At 49.9% G+C, this 12,599-nt stretch overlaps 1 protein-coding gene across 1 annotated transcript in view; it reads right to left on the bottom strand.

The window, feature by feature from the left end:
- Window positions 1-2,000: 2,000 nt before the first annotated feature.
- Window positions 2,001-12,599, bottom strand: part of DHX37 (DEAH-box helicase 37) — a 96,858-nt gene continuing 86,259 nt past the window's right edge. The window contains exon 28 of the mRNA XM_089653713.1: window positions 2,001-2,329. Within this exon, the coding sequence (XP_089509839.1) occupies window positions 2,241-2,329 (89 nt within the window). The 3' untranslated portion in view covers window positions 2,001-2,240. The remainder of the gene's footprint in view (window positions 2,330-12,599) is intronic.

Consider the following 12,599-nt stretch of genomic DNA (forward strand, 5'->3'; position numbering starts at 1 on the left):
AATGGTCCAGGAAGACAAGAGAAGAGGTGATTTCTCTTCACAGGAAGGGCAATGGCTATAAGAAGATTGCAAAGATGTTAAACATACCAAGAGACACCTTAGGAAGCATCATTCGCAAATTCAAGGCAAAGGGCACTGTTGAAACGCTACCTGGTCGTGGCAGAAAGAAGATGCTGACTTCGACTGCTGTGCGCTACCTGAAGCGTAGAGTGGAGAGAAGTCCCCGTGTGACTGCTGAGGAACTGAGAAAAGATTTGTCAGATGTGGGTACAGAAGTTTCAGCCCAGACAATAAGACGCACACTGCGTAATGAAGGCCTCCGTGCCAGAACTCCCAGGCGTACCCCCTTGCTGTCTCCAAAGAATAAGAAGAGTATGCCAAAAGCCATGTGGACAAACCACAAAAGTTGTGGGATAGTGTTCTGTGGACTGATGAAACAAAATTAGAACTGTTTGGGCCCATGGATCAACGCTATGTTTGGAGGAGGAAGAACAAGGCCTTTGATGAAAAGAACACCTTGCCTACTGTGAAGCATGGTGGAGGGTCAATCATGCTTTGGGGCTGTTTTGCTTCTGCAGGTACAGGGAAGCTTCAGCGTGTGCAAGGTACCATGAATTCTCTTCAGTACCAGGAGATATTGGATGGAAACGTGATGCAGTCCGTCACACACCTGAGGCTTGGGAGACGTTGGACCTTTCAACAGGACAATGATCCCAAGCATACCTCCAAGTCCACTAGAGCATGGTTGCAGAGGAAAGGCTGGAACATTTTGGAGTGGCCATCGCAGTCACCAGACTTAAATCCGATTGAGAACCTCTGGTGGGACTTAAAGAAAGCAGTTGCAGTGCGCAAGCCTAAGAATGTGACTGAACTGGAGGCCTTTGCCCATGAAGAATGGGCGAAGATACCCGTAGATCGCTGCAAGACACTTGTGTCAAGCTATGCTTCACGTTTAAAAGCTGTTATAACTGTAAAAGGATGCTGTACTAAGTACTAAGATTGAATGTCACTTGGGGGTTGAATAAAACTGATAATGCTGTGAGCACAGAAAAGACATTTGTGGTTATTTCATTATAACTGTTATGTTATATTTGTCTGACCTACAAGTGCCTCTTTAATGTAAATGTAAGCAAGATGACTGAATGATCAAAAGCAATGTCAAACTGGCCAAAACACTCAATTTCAGTGGGGGTTGAATAATTTTGGTCACAACTGTATGTATATTGTGGCAGGAAGTCCCCTTATTGAGGGTAAGGGTAAATAATAAGCTAGGTGGATGGTCAGCAATATCACGTGGTGAAGAGGTGTTTTTATGCGGTTTTTGCACTTTATAAAGTAAATGGAAGAATTTATTTTGGTGTCATAATAAATGGAAATTTACAACACTATATATACTTTTTTTTGTTATTTATTTACCTTGGGAGTACACACAGAATACCAAATGGAGATAAAGAAGAAAAGAATATAAGTTGATATACAAGGCTCAATTTCATCATCTGTTTGGTGACAGCATAATGAGAACATTATCATCTACATATGGAAATTTGGTTTTTCATATGCACTTTTTAAGGATCTTTGGATAGTGTTGTGACCACTCGTATTATGTAAATTATTTTTGTCTACCCAGGGGGTTAGTTTATTTCCAGCTGCTGGACAATTTAACACCTTTTGGCGCTGTCTGGTTACTTTATATCATCTTCACTTACCCTTATTTCCCCAGCATCATCTGGAACCCGTATATCATTGTCCGACCCGCTGGATAATCGGGAGTAGAAGAGGTGAGGCTTTTTTTAGCTGAATTAAGACCGTAACCTGTTTGAGAAATTGTGACAGTAGGATGATCCCTGCTGAACCGCCCTTTATATCACATACCTAATTACCAAAGATAGACTGGTTTGCATCCACACAAATATAGAAAATATATTTAGTTTTAAATGTTTAATTTCAATTCAGTATGTACATATGTTACAGTATGTACTCCATAACAATGAGACCTTGATGGCCACATGCAGAATATAATACAAAAATTTCACAAAAACCAATAAGAACTTCGTTACATTGTAACAATGTATGATATCCATTATAAAAGTACATTGGTGAACAGAATATTATACAGTCTTGACAATGTCAATGCGGCAATTTGATCTTGACTAAATACTGAGTATTTAAGGCACTTTGAGGCAAAGGTTCTTCAACATGTATTGTCAGTATTCATTCTATGGACAGCTACAGGGCAAAGCTCAATTAGAGGAGATGACTGATGGCCAGACTTTAGATAAATCTTCATGTACAGCTTCGGGGATCCACTGACAAAAGGCATGTAGCAAATCTGTGGGTGAGAAAGCAGATGTTTTTCAGTTTTTTAAAAAAATAAGTTATGCAGAAGATATGCGCACACATTAAAATATACTATTGTACAGCAGTTTATTTTGAAAATTATGGCTTGCATTTGTATTCAGCCCCCTTTACTCTGATATCCCTAACTAGAATCTAGTGACCAATTGCCTTCAGAAGTCACTTAATTAGTAAATAGAGTCCACCTATGTGTAATTTAATCTCAATATAAATACAGCTGTTCTGTGAAGCCCTCAGAGATTTGTTAAAGAACATTAGTCATCAAACAGCATCATAAAGGCCAAGGAACACACCAGACAGGTCAGGGATAAAATTGTGGAGATGTTTAAAGCAGGGCTAGGTTATAAAAAAATCCATCACCCGAAAATGTAAAGACTATGGAACAACTGCAAACCTACCAAGACATGGCCGTCCACCTAAACTGACAGGCTGGGCAAGCAGAGTATTAATCAGGGAAGCTGCCAAGAGGCCCATGGTAACTTTGGAGGAGCTGCAGAGATCCACAGCTCAGGTGGGAGAATCTGTCCACAGGACAACTATTAGTCGTGCACTCCACACATCTGGCCTTTATGGAAGAGTGGCAAGAAGAAAGCCATTGTTGAAAGAAAGCCATAAGAAGTCCCATTTGAAGTTTGCGAGAAGCCATGTGGGGGACACCGCAAACATGTGGAAGAAGGTGCTCTGGTCAGATGAAACCAAAATTTAACTTTTTGGCCTAAAAGCAAAACGCTATGTGTGCTGGAAAACTAACACTACACATCACCCTGAACACACCATCCCCACCGTGAAACATGGTGGTGGCAGCATCATGTTGTGGGGATGCTTTTCTTCAGCAGAGACAGGGACGTTGGTCAGAGTTGATGGGAAGATGAATGGAACCAAATACAGGGAATCCTAGAAGAAAATCTGTTAAAGAGTCTGCAAAGGACTTGAGACTGGGACGGAGGTTCACCTTCCAGCAGGACAATGACCCTAAACGTACATTCAGAGCTACAGTGGAATGGTTTAGATCAAAGCATATTCATGTGTTACAATTAGAGATGAGCGAATCGAAGTATCCGAAGTGGAATTCGAGTCGAATATCGGAAAAATTTCGATTCGTGCCGAATCCGAAAAACAGCCTAATTCGGACGCGCGAATCGAAATTTTTCCAAAAATGGCGGCTGACATGTGCGGCGACGGAGCGGGGATGTCGGGGAAGGCGCGCAGACAAGGCGCGCTGCCCCATAATGCATTCCTCAACGACATGTGATCGCATCAGCCAATCAGCAGCCAGCCAGCCAGCACTGTGTAATGGTCGAGGTATATATAGCGGCCATTTTGGAAATCTTCATTTGCCTGCAGTCATTGAACAGAGGCAGACCGCTCTGTACTAGGGACAGGGACAGAGTTAGGGCCACAGAAACGAGAATTGGGGACAGAGAGAAGTTACTTAGGGACAGAGAACCATTACTCAGGGACACAGACTTGTTAATGAGGGCCACAGAATCGTTATTTAGGGACAAAGAAACGCTAGTTAGGGCCACAGAATTCATACTCAGGGACAGACAGAATTTTCACTCAGTGCCAGAGAATTGTTACTTAGGGCCACAGAAACGTTATTAGGGCCACAGAATTTTTACTCAGGGACAGACAGAATTGTTACTGAGTGCCAGAGAATTGTTACTCAGGGACAGACAGAATTGTTACTGAGTGCCAGAGAATTCTTACTCAGGGCCACAGAATTCATACTCAGGGACAGACAGAATTGTTACTCAGGGACAGACAGAATTGTTACTGAGTGCCAGAGAATTGTTACTCAGGGACAGACAGAATTGTTACTGAGTGCCAGAGAATTGTTACTCAGGGACAGACAGAATTGTTACTGAGTGCCAGAGAATTCTTACTCAGGGCCACAGAATTCATTCTCAGGGACAGACAGAATTGTTACTCAGGGACAGACAGAATTGTTACTGAGTGCCAGAGAATTGTTACTCAGGGACAGACAGAATTGTTACTGAGTGCCAGAGAATTGTTACTCAGGGACAGACAGAATTGTTACTGAGTGCCAGAGAATTGTTACTCAGGGACAGACAGAATTGTTACTGAGTGCCAGAGAATTGTTACTCAGGGACAGACAGAATTGTTACTGAGTGCCAGAGAATTGTTACTCGCACAGACACAAAATTGTTACTTGCACAGACACAGAATTGTTACTCGCACAGACACAGAATTGTTACTCAGGGCCACAGAATTCATACTCAGGGACAGACAGAATTGTTACTGAGTGCCAGAGAATTGTTACTCAGGGACAGACAGAATTGTTACTGAGTGCCAGAGAATTGTTACTCAGGGACAGACAGAATTGTTACTGAGTGCCAGAGAATTGTTACTCGCACAGACACAAAATTGTTACTTGCACAGACACAGAATTGTTACTCGCACAGACACAGAATTGTTACTCAGGGCCACAGAATTCATACTCAGGGACAGACAGAATTGTTACTGAGTGCCAGAGAATTGTTACTCAGGGACAGACAGAATTGTTACTGAGTGCCAGAGAATTGTTACTCAGGGACAGACAGAATTGTTACTGAGTGCCAGAGAATTGTTACTCAGGGACAGACAGAATTGTTACTGAGTGCCAGAGAATTGTTACTCAGGGACAGACAGAATTGTTACTGAGTGCCAGAGAATTGTTACTCGCACAGACACAAAATTGTTACTTGCACAGACACAGAATTGTTACTCGCACAGACACAGAATTGTTACTCAGGGCCACAGAATTCATACTCAGGGACAGACAGAATTGTTACTGAGTGCCAGAGAATTGTTACTCAGGGACAGACAGAATTGTTACTGAGTGCCAGAGAATTGTTACTCAGGGACAGACAGAATTGTTACTGAGTGCCAGAGAATTGTTACTCGCACAGACACAAAATTGTTACTTGCACAGACACAGAATTGTTACTCGCACAGACACAGAATTGTTACTCGCACAGACACAGAATTGTTACTCAGGGCCACAGAATTCATACTCAGGGACAGACAGAATTGTTACTGAGTGCCAGAGAATTGTTACTCAGGGACACCTAATCGTTGAATTAAATAGTATGTCAGACAACATGCAGAGGAGTGGCAGAGGAGGCAATGTTTTAGGAGCGAGCAGACGTGGCAGCAGAGGAAGGGGTCGAGGCAGCAGTATTCGCAGCCAGAGGCCAGTGCTCCCGGTGTCATCCAGCGGTCGTGTCTCCACCGACAACCCTGCCGTCATTGATTGGTTGGCTCGGTCGTCTTCCTCTTCCCAGGTCACCTCTGACACCTACAGCCAACGGTCGGTGGGTACGTCAGACACAACCGTTAGTTGGCATGGCCCGGGACCAAGCCCACTGAAATCACGTGTCCTCTACCTGCCCCTGTCCTTTGCTGTTCCCTCACCAAGCGAAGTATCGCATGCTGTGGGCTCAGCCCCACTGTACAGTGAGGAAGAGCTAACAGAGGGCGGTCAGGAACGGGGGGAGACATCGGCCTTTTCAGCAGCCAAGCAAACAAGTACTGGCGAGGAGAGTGGCTCGGTAGCCGGTCTAGAGACAGGTCTGTCTCCTGACCCAGACGCAGCCGAGGGGGCTAGTAGTGAGGCGGAGACCCTACTTGATGATGAGGAGGTTGATCGCACTTGGCAGCCTCGTCGTCATCAGGCAATTTCTTCCGCATCATCAGGAGAAGAGGGTGGCAGCTTGGCAGCGAGCAAAACAGTCGGTGGGTTGCCCAGGAGACAGCAGCAGGGTCGCATCAGTGTCAGTGGAGCCAAACGTCCACGGAGTAGAGCACCAGCTCCACTGCAGCCTACCACCACGGCCAGTAGTGGTGCCGGTGCGCACGGAGGAAGTAGCAGTCAGCCAGTGAAGAGTAGCGGGGGCAAAGTTTCCTACTCGGTGGTGTGGCAATTTTTCCTCAAGCCGCCCGAGGAAGTAAACGTAGCCGTATGTCGACTATGTGGCCAGAAATGCAAGCGTGGCCAGGGGGCCCATGTTGGGACTACAGCGTTGCGTCAGCATATGCAGCGTCACCATTCGGTGGCCTGGGAAAACCGTGATAAACATACGGCGGTTCTGCCTGCCCCAGCCCCCGCTCCATCACCCGCTCCGTTACTTGCTCCGTCACCCGACGTCGTCAATCGCCCTCTATCAGCCAGTCAAGGCTCCAACACCTCTGCTGAGGGGAGTTGTCGCTCATTGGCATCTTCCGCTCGTTCAGATGCTCCTTCTCCTGCTACTCCTCTTCTCGGATTCCGTCAACAGTCTTTCTTGGAATCCGTATCCAAGAGACAACAGTTTGCGAGCACGCACCCGACGGTGCAAAAGCTGAACGTCCTCCTGTCCAAGTTGCTGGTGCTGCAGTCCCTCCCTTTCCAACTGGTGGACTCAGCACCTTTCCGAGAAATGATGGCTTGTGCCGCGCCGCGGTGGAGAGTGCCAAGCCGTCATTTCTTTGCCCAAAAGGCAGTGCCAGCCCTGCATTCACATGTAGAAGAGATGGTGGGCCAGTCTTTGAGCATGTCGGTCTCTGCCAAAGTGCACGGCAGCGCCGACGTGTGGAGCTGTAACTACGGTCAGGGACAGTACATGTCATTTACGGCCCACTGGGTGAACGTGGTGCCGGCACAGCCGCACCAGCAACTTGGACAGGTCACGACGCTTTTGCCTCCACGTTTGCACGTCCTTGGTCCAGCAAGCATGTCCGCCTCTACCACCTCTTTTTCCGCCGTGTCCTCAGCCGCCACCCCCGTGCCAAGTCCCATTACCCGACCGGCATATCACATGTGCAGGGCGCAACGGTGTCACGCTGTGCTGCACCTGGTATGCCTTGGCGAACGTAGTCACACAGGGGAGGAACTGCTGAGTGTAATGAACAGAGAAATCGACAGATGGCTGTCTCCGCGCAAACTAAAAATCGGAACCATGTTGACTGACAACGGAAAGAACATGGTGTCTGCTCTGCGTCAAGGAAGGTTGTGCCATGCGCCATGCATGGCTCACGTGTTCAATCTGGTTGTCAAGCGGTTCCTAAAATCCACCATCCCACTGCAAGACATCCTTAAAATGTCACGTAAACTGTGCATGCATTTCAGCCATTCCTACACCGCAAAGAACACCCTCATTGAGCTGCAGCGGCAGAACGGAATTCCACAGCATCGCCTGATCTGCGACGTTGCAACAAGGTGGAATTCAACCCTACACATGTTAGACCGCCTTTACGAGCAGCGAAAGGCCATCACCGATTTCCTGATGTTACAAGCGGATAAAGGTACTCCCCTGTGTAACTTAGATGTCAGCCATTGGCAGCTCATGCGTGACACCTGCCGCTTGCTCAGGCCCTTTGAGGAGGCCACGCTATTCGTGAGTCGGCAGGACTATGGGATGAACGACGTCATTCCTCTGTTGCACGTCCTGGAACAAATGCTGTTAACAATGGCTGGTCAGGGTGCGGTAGACGTGGCGCACAGATCTCAACGCCACATGACCCCTGTGGGGGCAGGACAGGAAGAAGAGGAGGAGGTAGAGGAGGACATTTGTGCTCAGGAATTATTGAGTGAAATGGGTGGTTTTTCCACTCAGCGGACAGGAGTGGAGGAGCAGGAGCATCTGGTAGAGGAGGAGGAGGAGGAGACAGAGGACCCAGACGCACCGTGGCAGTATGCTGTGGAGATGGAGGCAGGGAGTCCCTCGCATTCCTTGGCACAAATGGCCCATAGCATGCTCGGTTGCTTGCGTAGCGACAGCCGAATAATAACCATCAGACAGAGGGATGACTTTTGGCTGTCCACCTTGTTGGACCCTCGCTACCGGTCCAAAATGGTGGCCTTTTTCACACCTGCTGAGAGGGAGGCCAAAATTACGTACTATAAAAACCACCTATGTAGTCAGTTGGTCTCTGCCTTTGTGCGCCAACGTCCATCCTCAGACACTGTGGGCCCTGTGCGCTCGCGTTCCACTGGCATGGCAGCAGGGGAGGGGTGGGGTGGTAGGAGCAGTGGCAGCTCCACCAGCAGCGGCTGCCTCAGTCTGCAGTCGATGATGAGTAGCTTTCTTCACCAGCGCAGTGAGGAAACTACTAACCAGCCGCAGCAGCAGCAGCAGCATCAGGTGGACCTGGAGCAGGAGCTCAAACAACAGGCTTGGGCCTACTTGGACAGCACCCTGCCAACCGAGGTAGACAATCCCCTTGACTACTGGGCAACGAAACTTGACCTTTGGCCCCAACTAGCTGAATTTGCCCTTGAAAGGCTGTCATGCCCGGCCAGTAGCGTGGCATCGGAGCGCGTGTTTAGTGCGGCAGGAGGTATTGTAACTCCGCGGAGGACACGACTGTCCACCCAAAGTGTGGAGAGACTCACGTTTGTGAAAATGAATCAGGCGTGGATTAGTCTGGATTTCAAACCACCAGTTCCTGACACAACTGACTAAATCCGCCATGAATCATGCCTCAAACATGTGCCACTTTCAGGTCTCCTCACACTGCTGGTGTGTTTAATTTTTTGACATAGGGTGCTGGCAGATTACGGGCCTCCTATAGCTGCTGCCAGGCCCCTAATCTGCCATAGGCCCCTATATACCGCCTCCTCATGCTGCTGCTAGGTCCAGAGTCTCTCATGGGTCCCTGTACGGCCTCCCATTGCTGCTGTCTCCATCGCCACACTCTGCTGCCATGTGCCACTTTCAGGTCTCTTCACACTGCTGGTGTGTTAAATTTTTTGACATAGGGTGCAGGCAGATTACGGGCCTCACATAGCTGCTGCCAGGCCCCTAATCTGCCATGGGCCCCTATATACCGCCTCCTCATGCTGCTGCCAAGTCTAGAGTCTGTCATGGGTCCCTGTACGGCCTCCCATTGCTGCTGTCTCCATCGCCACACTCTGCTGCCATGTGCCACTTTCAGGTCTCTTCACACTGCTGGTGTGTTTAATTTTTTGACATAGGGTGCAGGCAGATTACGGGCCTCACATAGCTGCTGCCAGGCCCCTAATCTGCCATGGGCCCCTATATACCGCCTCCTCATGCTGCTGCCAAGTCTAGAGTCTCTCATGGGTCCCTGTACGGCCTCCCATTGCTGCTGTCTCCATCGCCACACTCTGCTGCCATGTGCCACTTTCAGGTCTCTTCACACTGCTGGTGTGTTAATTTTTTTGACATAGGGTGCAGGCAGATTACGGGCCTCACATAGCTGCTGCCAGGCCCCTAATCTGCCATGGGCCCCTATATACCGCCTCCTCATGCTGCTGCCAAGTCCAGAGTCTCTCATGGGTCCCTGTACGGCCTCCCATTGCTGCTGTCTCCATCGCCACACTCTGCTGCCATGTGCCACTTTCAGGTCTCTTCACACTGCTGGTGTGTTAAATTTTTTGACATAGGGTGCAGGCAGATTACGGGCCTCACATAGCTGCTGCCAGGCCCCTAATCTGCCATGGGCCCCTATATACCGCCTCCTCATGCTGCTGCCAAGTCCAGAGTCTCTCATGGGTCCCTGTACGGCCTCCCATTGCTGCTGTCTCCATCGCCACACTCTGCTGCCATGTGCCACTTTCAGGTCTCTTCACACTGCTGGTGTGTTAAATTTTTTGACATAGGGTGCAGGCAGATTACGGGCCTCACATAGCTGCTGCCAGGCCCCTAATCTGCCATGGGCCCCTATATACCGCCTCCTCATGCTGCTGCCAAGTCCAGAGTCTCTCATGGGTCCCTGTACGGCCTCCCATTGCTGCTGTCTCCATCGCCACACTCTGCTGCCATGTGCCACTTTCAGGTCTCTTCACACTGCTGGTGTGTTAAATTTTTTGACATAGGGTGCAGGCAGATTACGGGCCTCACATAGCTGCTGCCAGGCCCCTAATCTGCCATGGGCCCCTATATACCGCCTCCTCATGCTGCTGCCAAGTCTAGAGTCTGTCATGGGTCCCTGTACGGCCTCCCATTGCTGCTGTCTCCATCGCCACACTCTGCTGCCATGTGCCACTTTCAGGTCTCTTCACACTGCTGGTGTGTTAAATTTTTTGACATAGGGTGCAGGCAGATTACGGGCCTCACATAGCTGCTGCCAGGCCCCTAATCTGCCATGGGCCCCTATATACCGCCTCCTCATGCTGCTGCCAAGTCCAGAGTCTCTCATGGGTCCCTGTACGGCCTCCCATTGCTGCTGTCTCCATCGCCACACTCTGCTGCCATGTGCCACTTTCAGGTCTCTTCACACTGCTGGTGTGTTAAATTTTTTGACATAGGGTGCAGGCAGATTACGGGCCTCACATAGCTGCTGCCAGGCCCCTAATCTGCCATGGGCCCCTATATACCGCCTCCTCATGCTGCTGCCAAGTCCAGAGTCTCTCATGGGTCCCTGTACGGCCTCCCATTGCTGCTGTCTCCATCGCCACACTCTGCTGCCATGTGCCACTTTCAGGTCTCTTCACACTGCTGGTGTGTTAAATTTTTTGACATAGGGTGCAGGCAGATTACGGGCCTCACATAGCTGCTGCCAGGCCCCTAATCTGCCATGGGCCCCTATATACCGCCTCCTCATGCTGCTGCCAAGTCTAGAGTCTGTCATGGGTCCCTGTACGGCCTCCCATTGCTGCTGTCTCCATCGCCACACTCTGCCATGTGCCACTTTCAGGTCTCTTCACACTGCTGGTGTGTTTAATTTTTTGACATAGGGTGCAGGCAGATTACGGGCCTCACATAGCTGCTGCCAGGCCCCTAATCTGCCATGGGCCCCTATATACCGCCTCCTCATGCTGCTGCCAAGTCTAGAGTCTCTCATGGGTCCCTGTACGGCCTCCCATTGCTGCTGTCTCCATCGCCACACTCTGCTGCCATGTGCCACTTTCAGGTCTCTTCACACTGCTGGTGTGTTAAATTTTTTGACATAGGGTGCAGGCAGATTACGGGCCTCACATAGCTGCTGCCAGGCCCCTAATCTGCCATGGGCCCCTATATACCGCCTCCTCATGCTGCTGCCAAGTCCAGAGTCTCTCATGGGTCCCTGTACGGCCTCCCATTGCTGCTGTCTCCATCGCCACACTCTGCTGCCATGTGCCACTTTCAGGTCTCTTCACACTGCTGGTGTGTTAAATTTTTTGACATAGGGTGCAGGCAGATTACGGGCCTCACATAGCTGCTGCCAGGCCCCTAATCTGCCATGGGCCCCTATATACCGCCTCCTCATGCTGCTGCCAAGTCCAGAGTCTCTCATGGGTCCCTGTACGGCCTCCCATTGCTGCTGTCTCCATCGCCACACTCTGCTGCCATGTGCCACTTTCAGGTCTCTTCACACTGCTGGTGTGTTAAATTTTTTGACATAGGGTGCAGGCAGATTACGGGCCTCACATAGCTGCTGCCAGGCCCCTAATCTGCCATGGGCCCCTATATACCGCCTCCTCATGCTGCTGCCAAGTCTAGAGTCTGTCATGGGTCCCTGTACGGCCTCCCATTGCTGCTGTCTCCATCGCCACACTCTGCCATGTGCCACTTTCAGGTCTCTTCACACTGCTGGTGTGTTTAATTTTTTGACATAGGGTGCAGGCAGATTACGGGCCTCACATAGCTGCTGCCAGGCCCCTAATCTGCCATGGGCCCCTATATACCGCCTCCTCATGCTGCTGCCAAGTCTAGAGTCTCTCATGGGTCCCTGTACGGCCTCCCATTGCTGCTGTCTCCATCGCCACACTCTGCTGCCATGTGCCACTTTTAGGTCTCTTCACACTGCTGGTGTGTTAAATTTTTTGACATAGGGTGCAGGCAGATTACGGGCCTCACATAGCTGCTGCCAGGCCCCTAATCTGCCATGGGCCCCTATATACCGCCTCCTCATGCTGCTGCCAAGTCCAGAGTCTCTCATGGGTCCCTGTACGGCCTCCCATTGCTGCTGTCTCCATCGCCACACTCTGCTGCCATGTGCCACTTTCAGGTCTCTTCACACTGCTGGTGTGTTAAATTTTTTGACATAGGGTGCAGGCAGATTACGGGCCTCACATAGCTGCTGCCAGGCCCCTAATCTGCCATGGGCCCCTATATACCGCCTCCTCATGCTGCTGCCAAGTCCAGAGTCTCTCATGGGTCCCTGTACGGCCTCCCATTGCTGCTGTCTCCATCGCCACACTCTGCTGCCATGTGCCACTTTCAGGTCTCTTCACACTGCTGGTGTGTTAAATTTTTTGACATAGGGTGCAGGCAGATTACGGGCCTCACATAGCTGCTGCCAGGCCCCTAATCTGC

Source organism: Staurois parvus, unplaced genomic scaffold, assembly GCF_062004578.1.
Source record: "Staurois parvus isolate SC_StPar_1 unplaced genomic scaffold, SC_StPar_1.0 ptg000719l, whole genome shotgun sequence".
NCBI lineage: Eukaryota > Metazoa > Chordata > Amphibia > Anura > Ranidae > Staurois > Staurois parvus.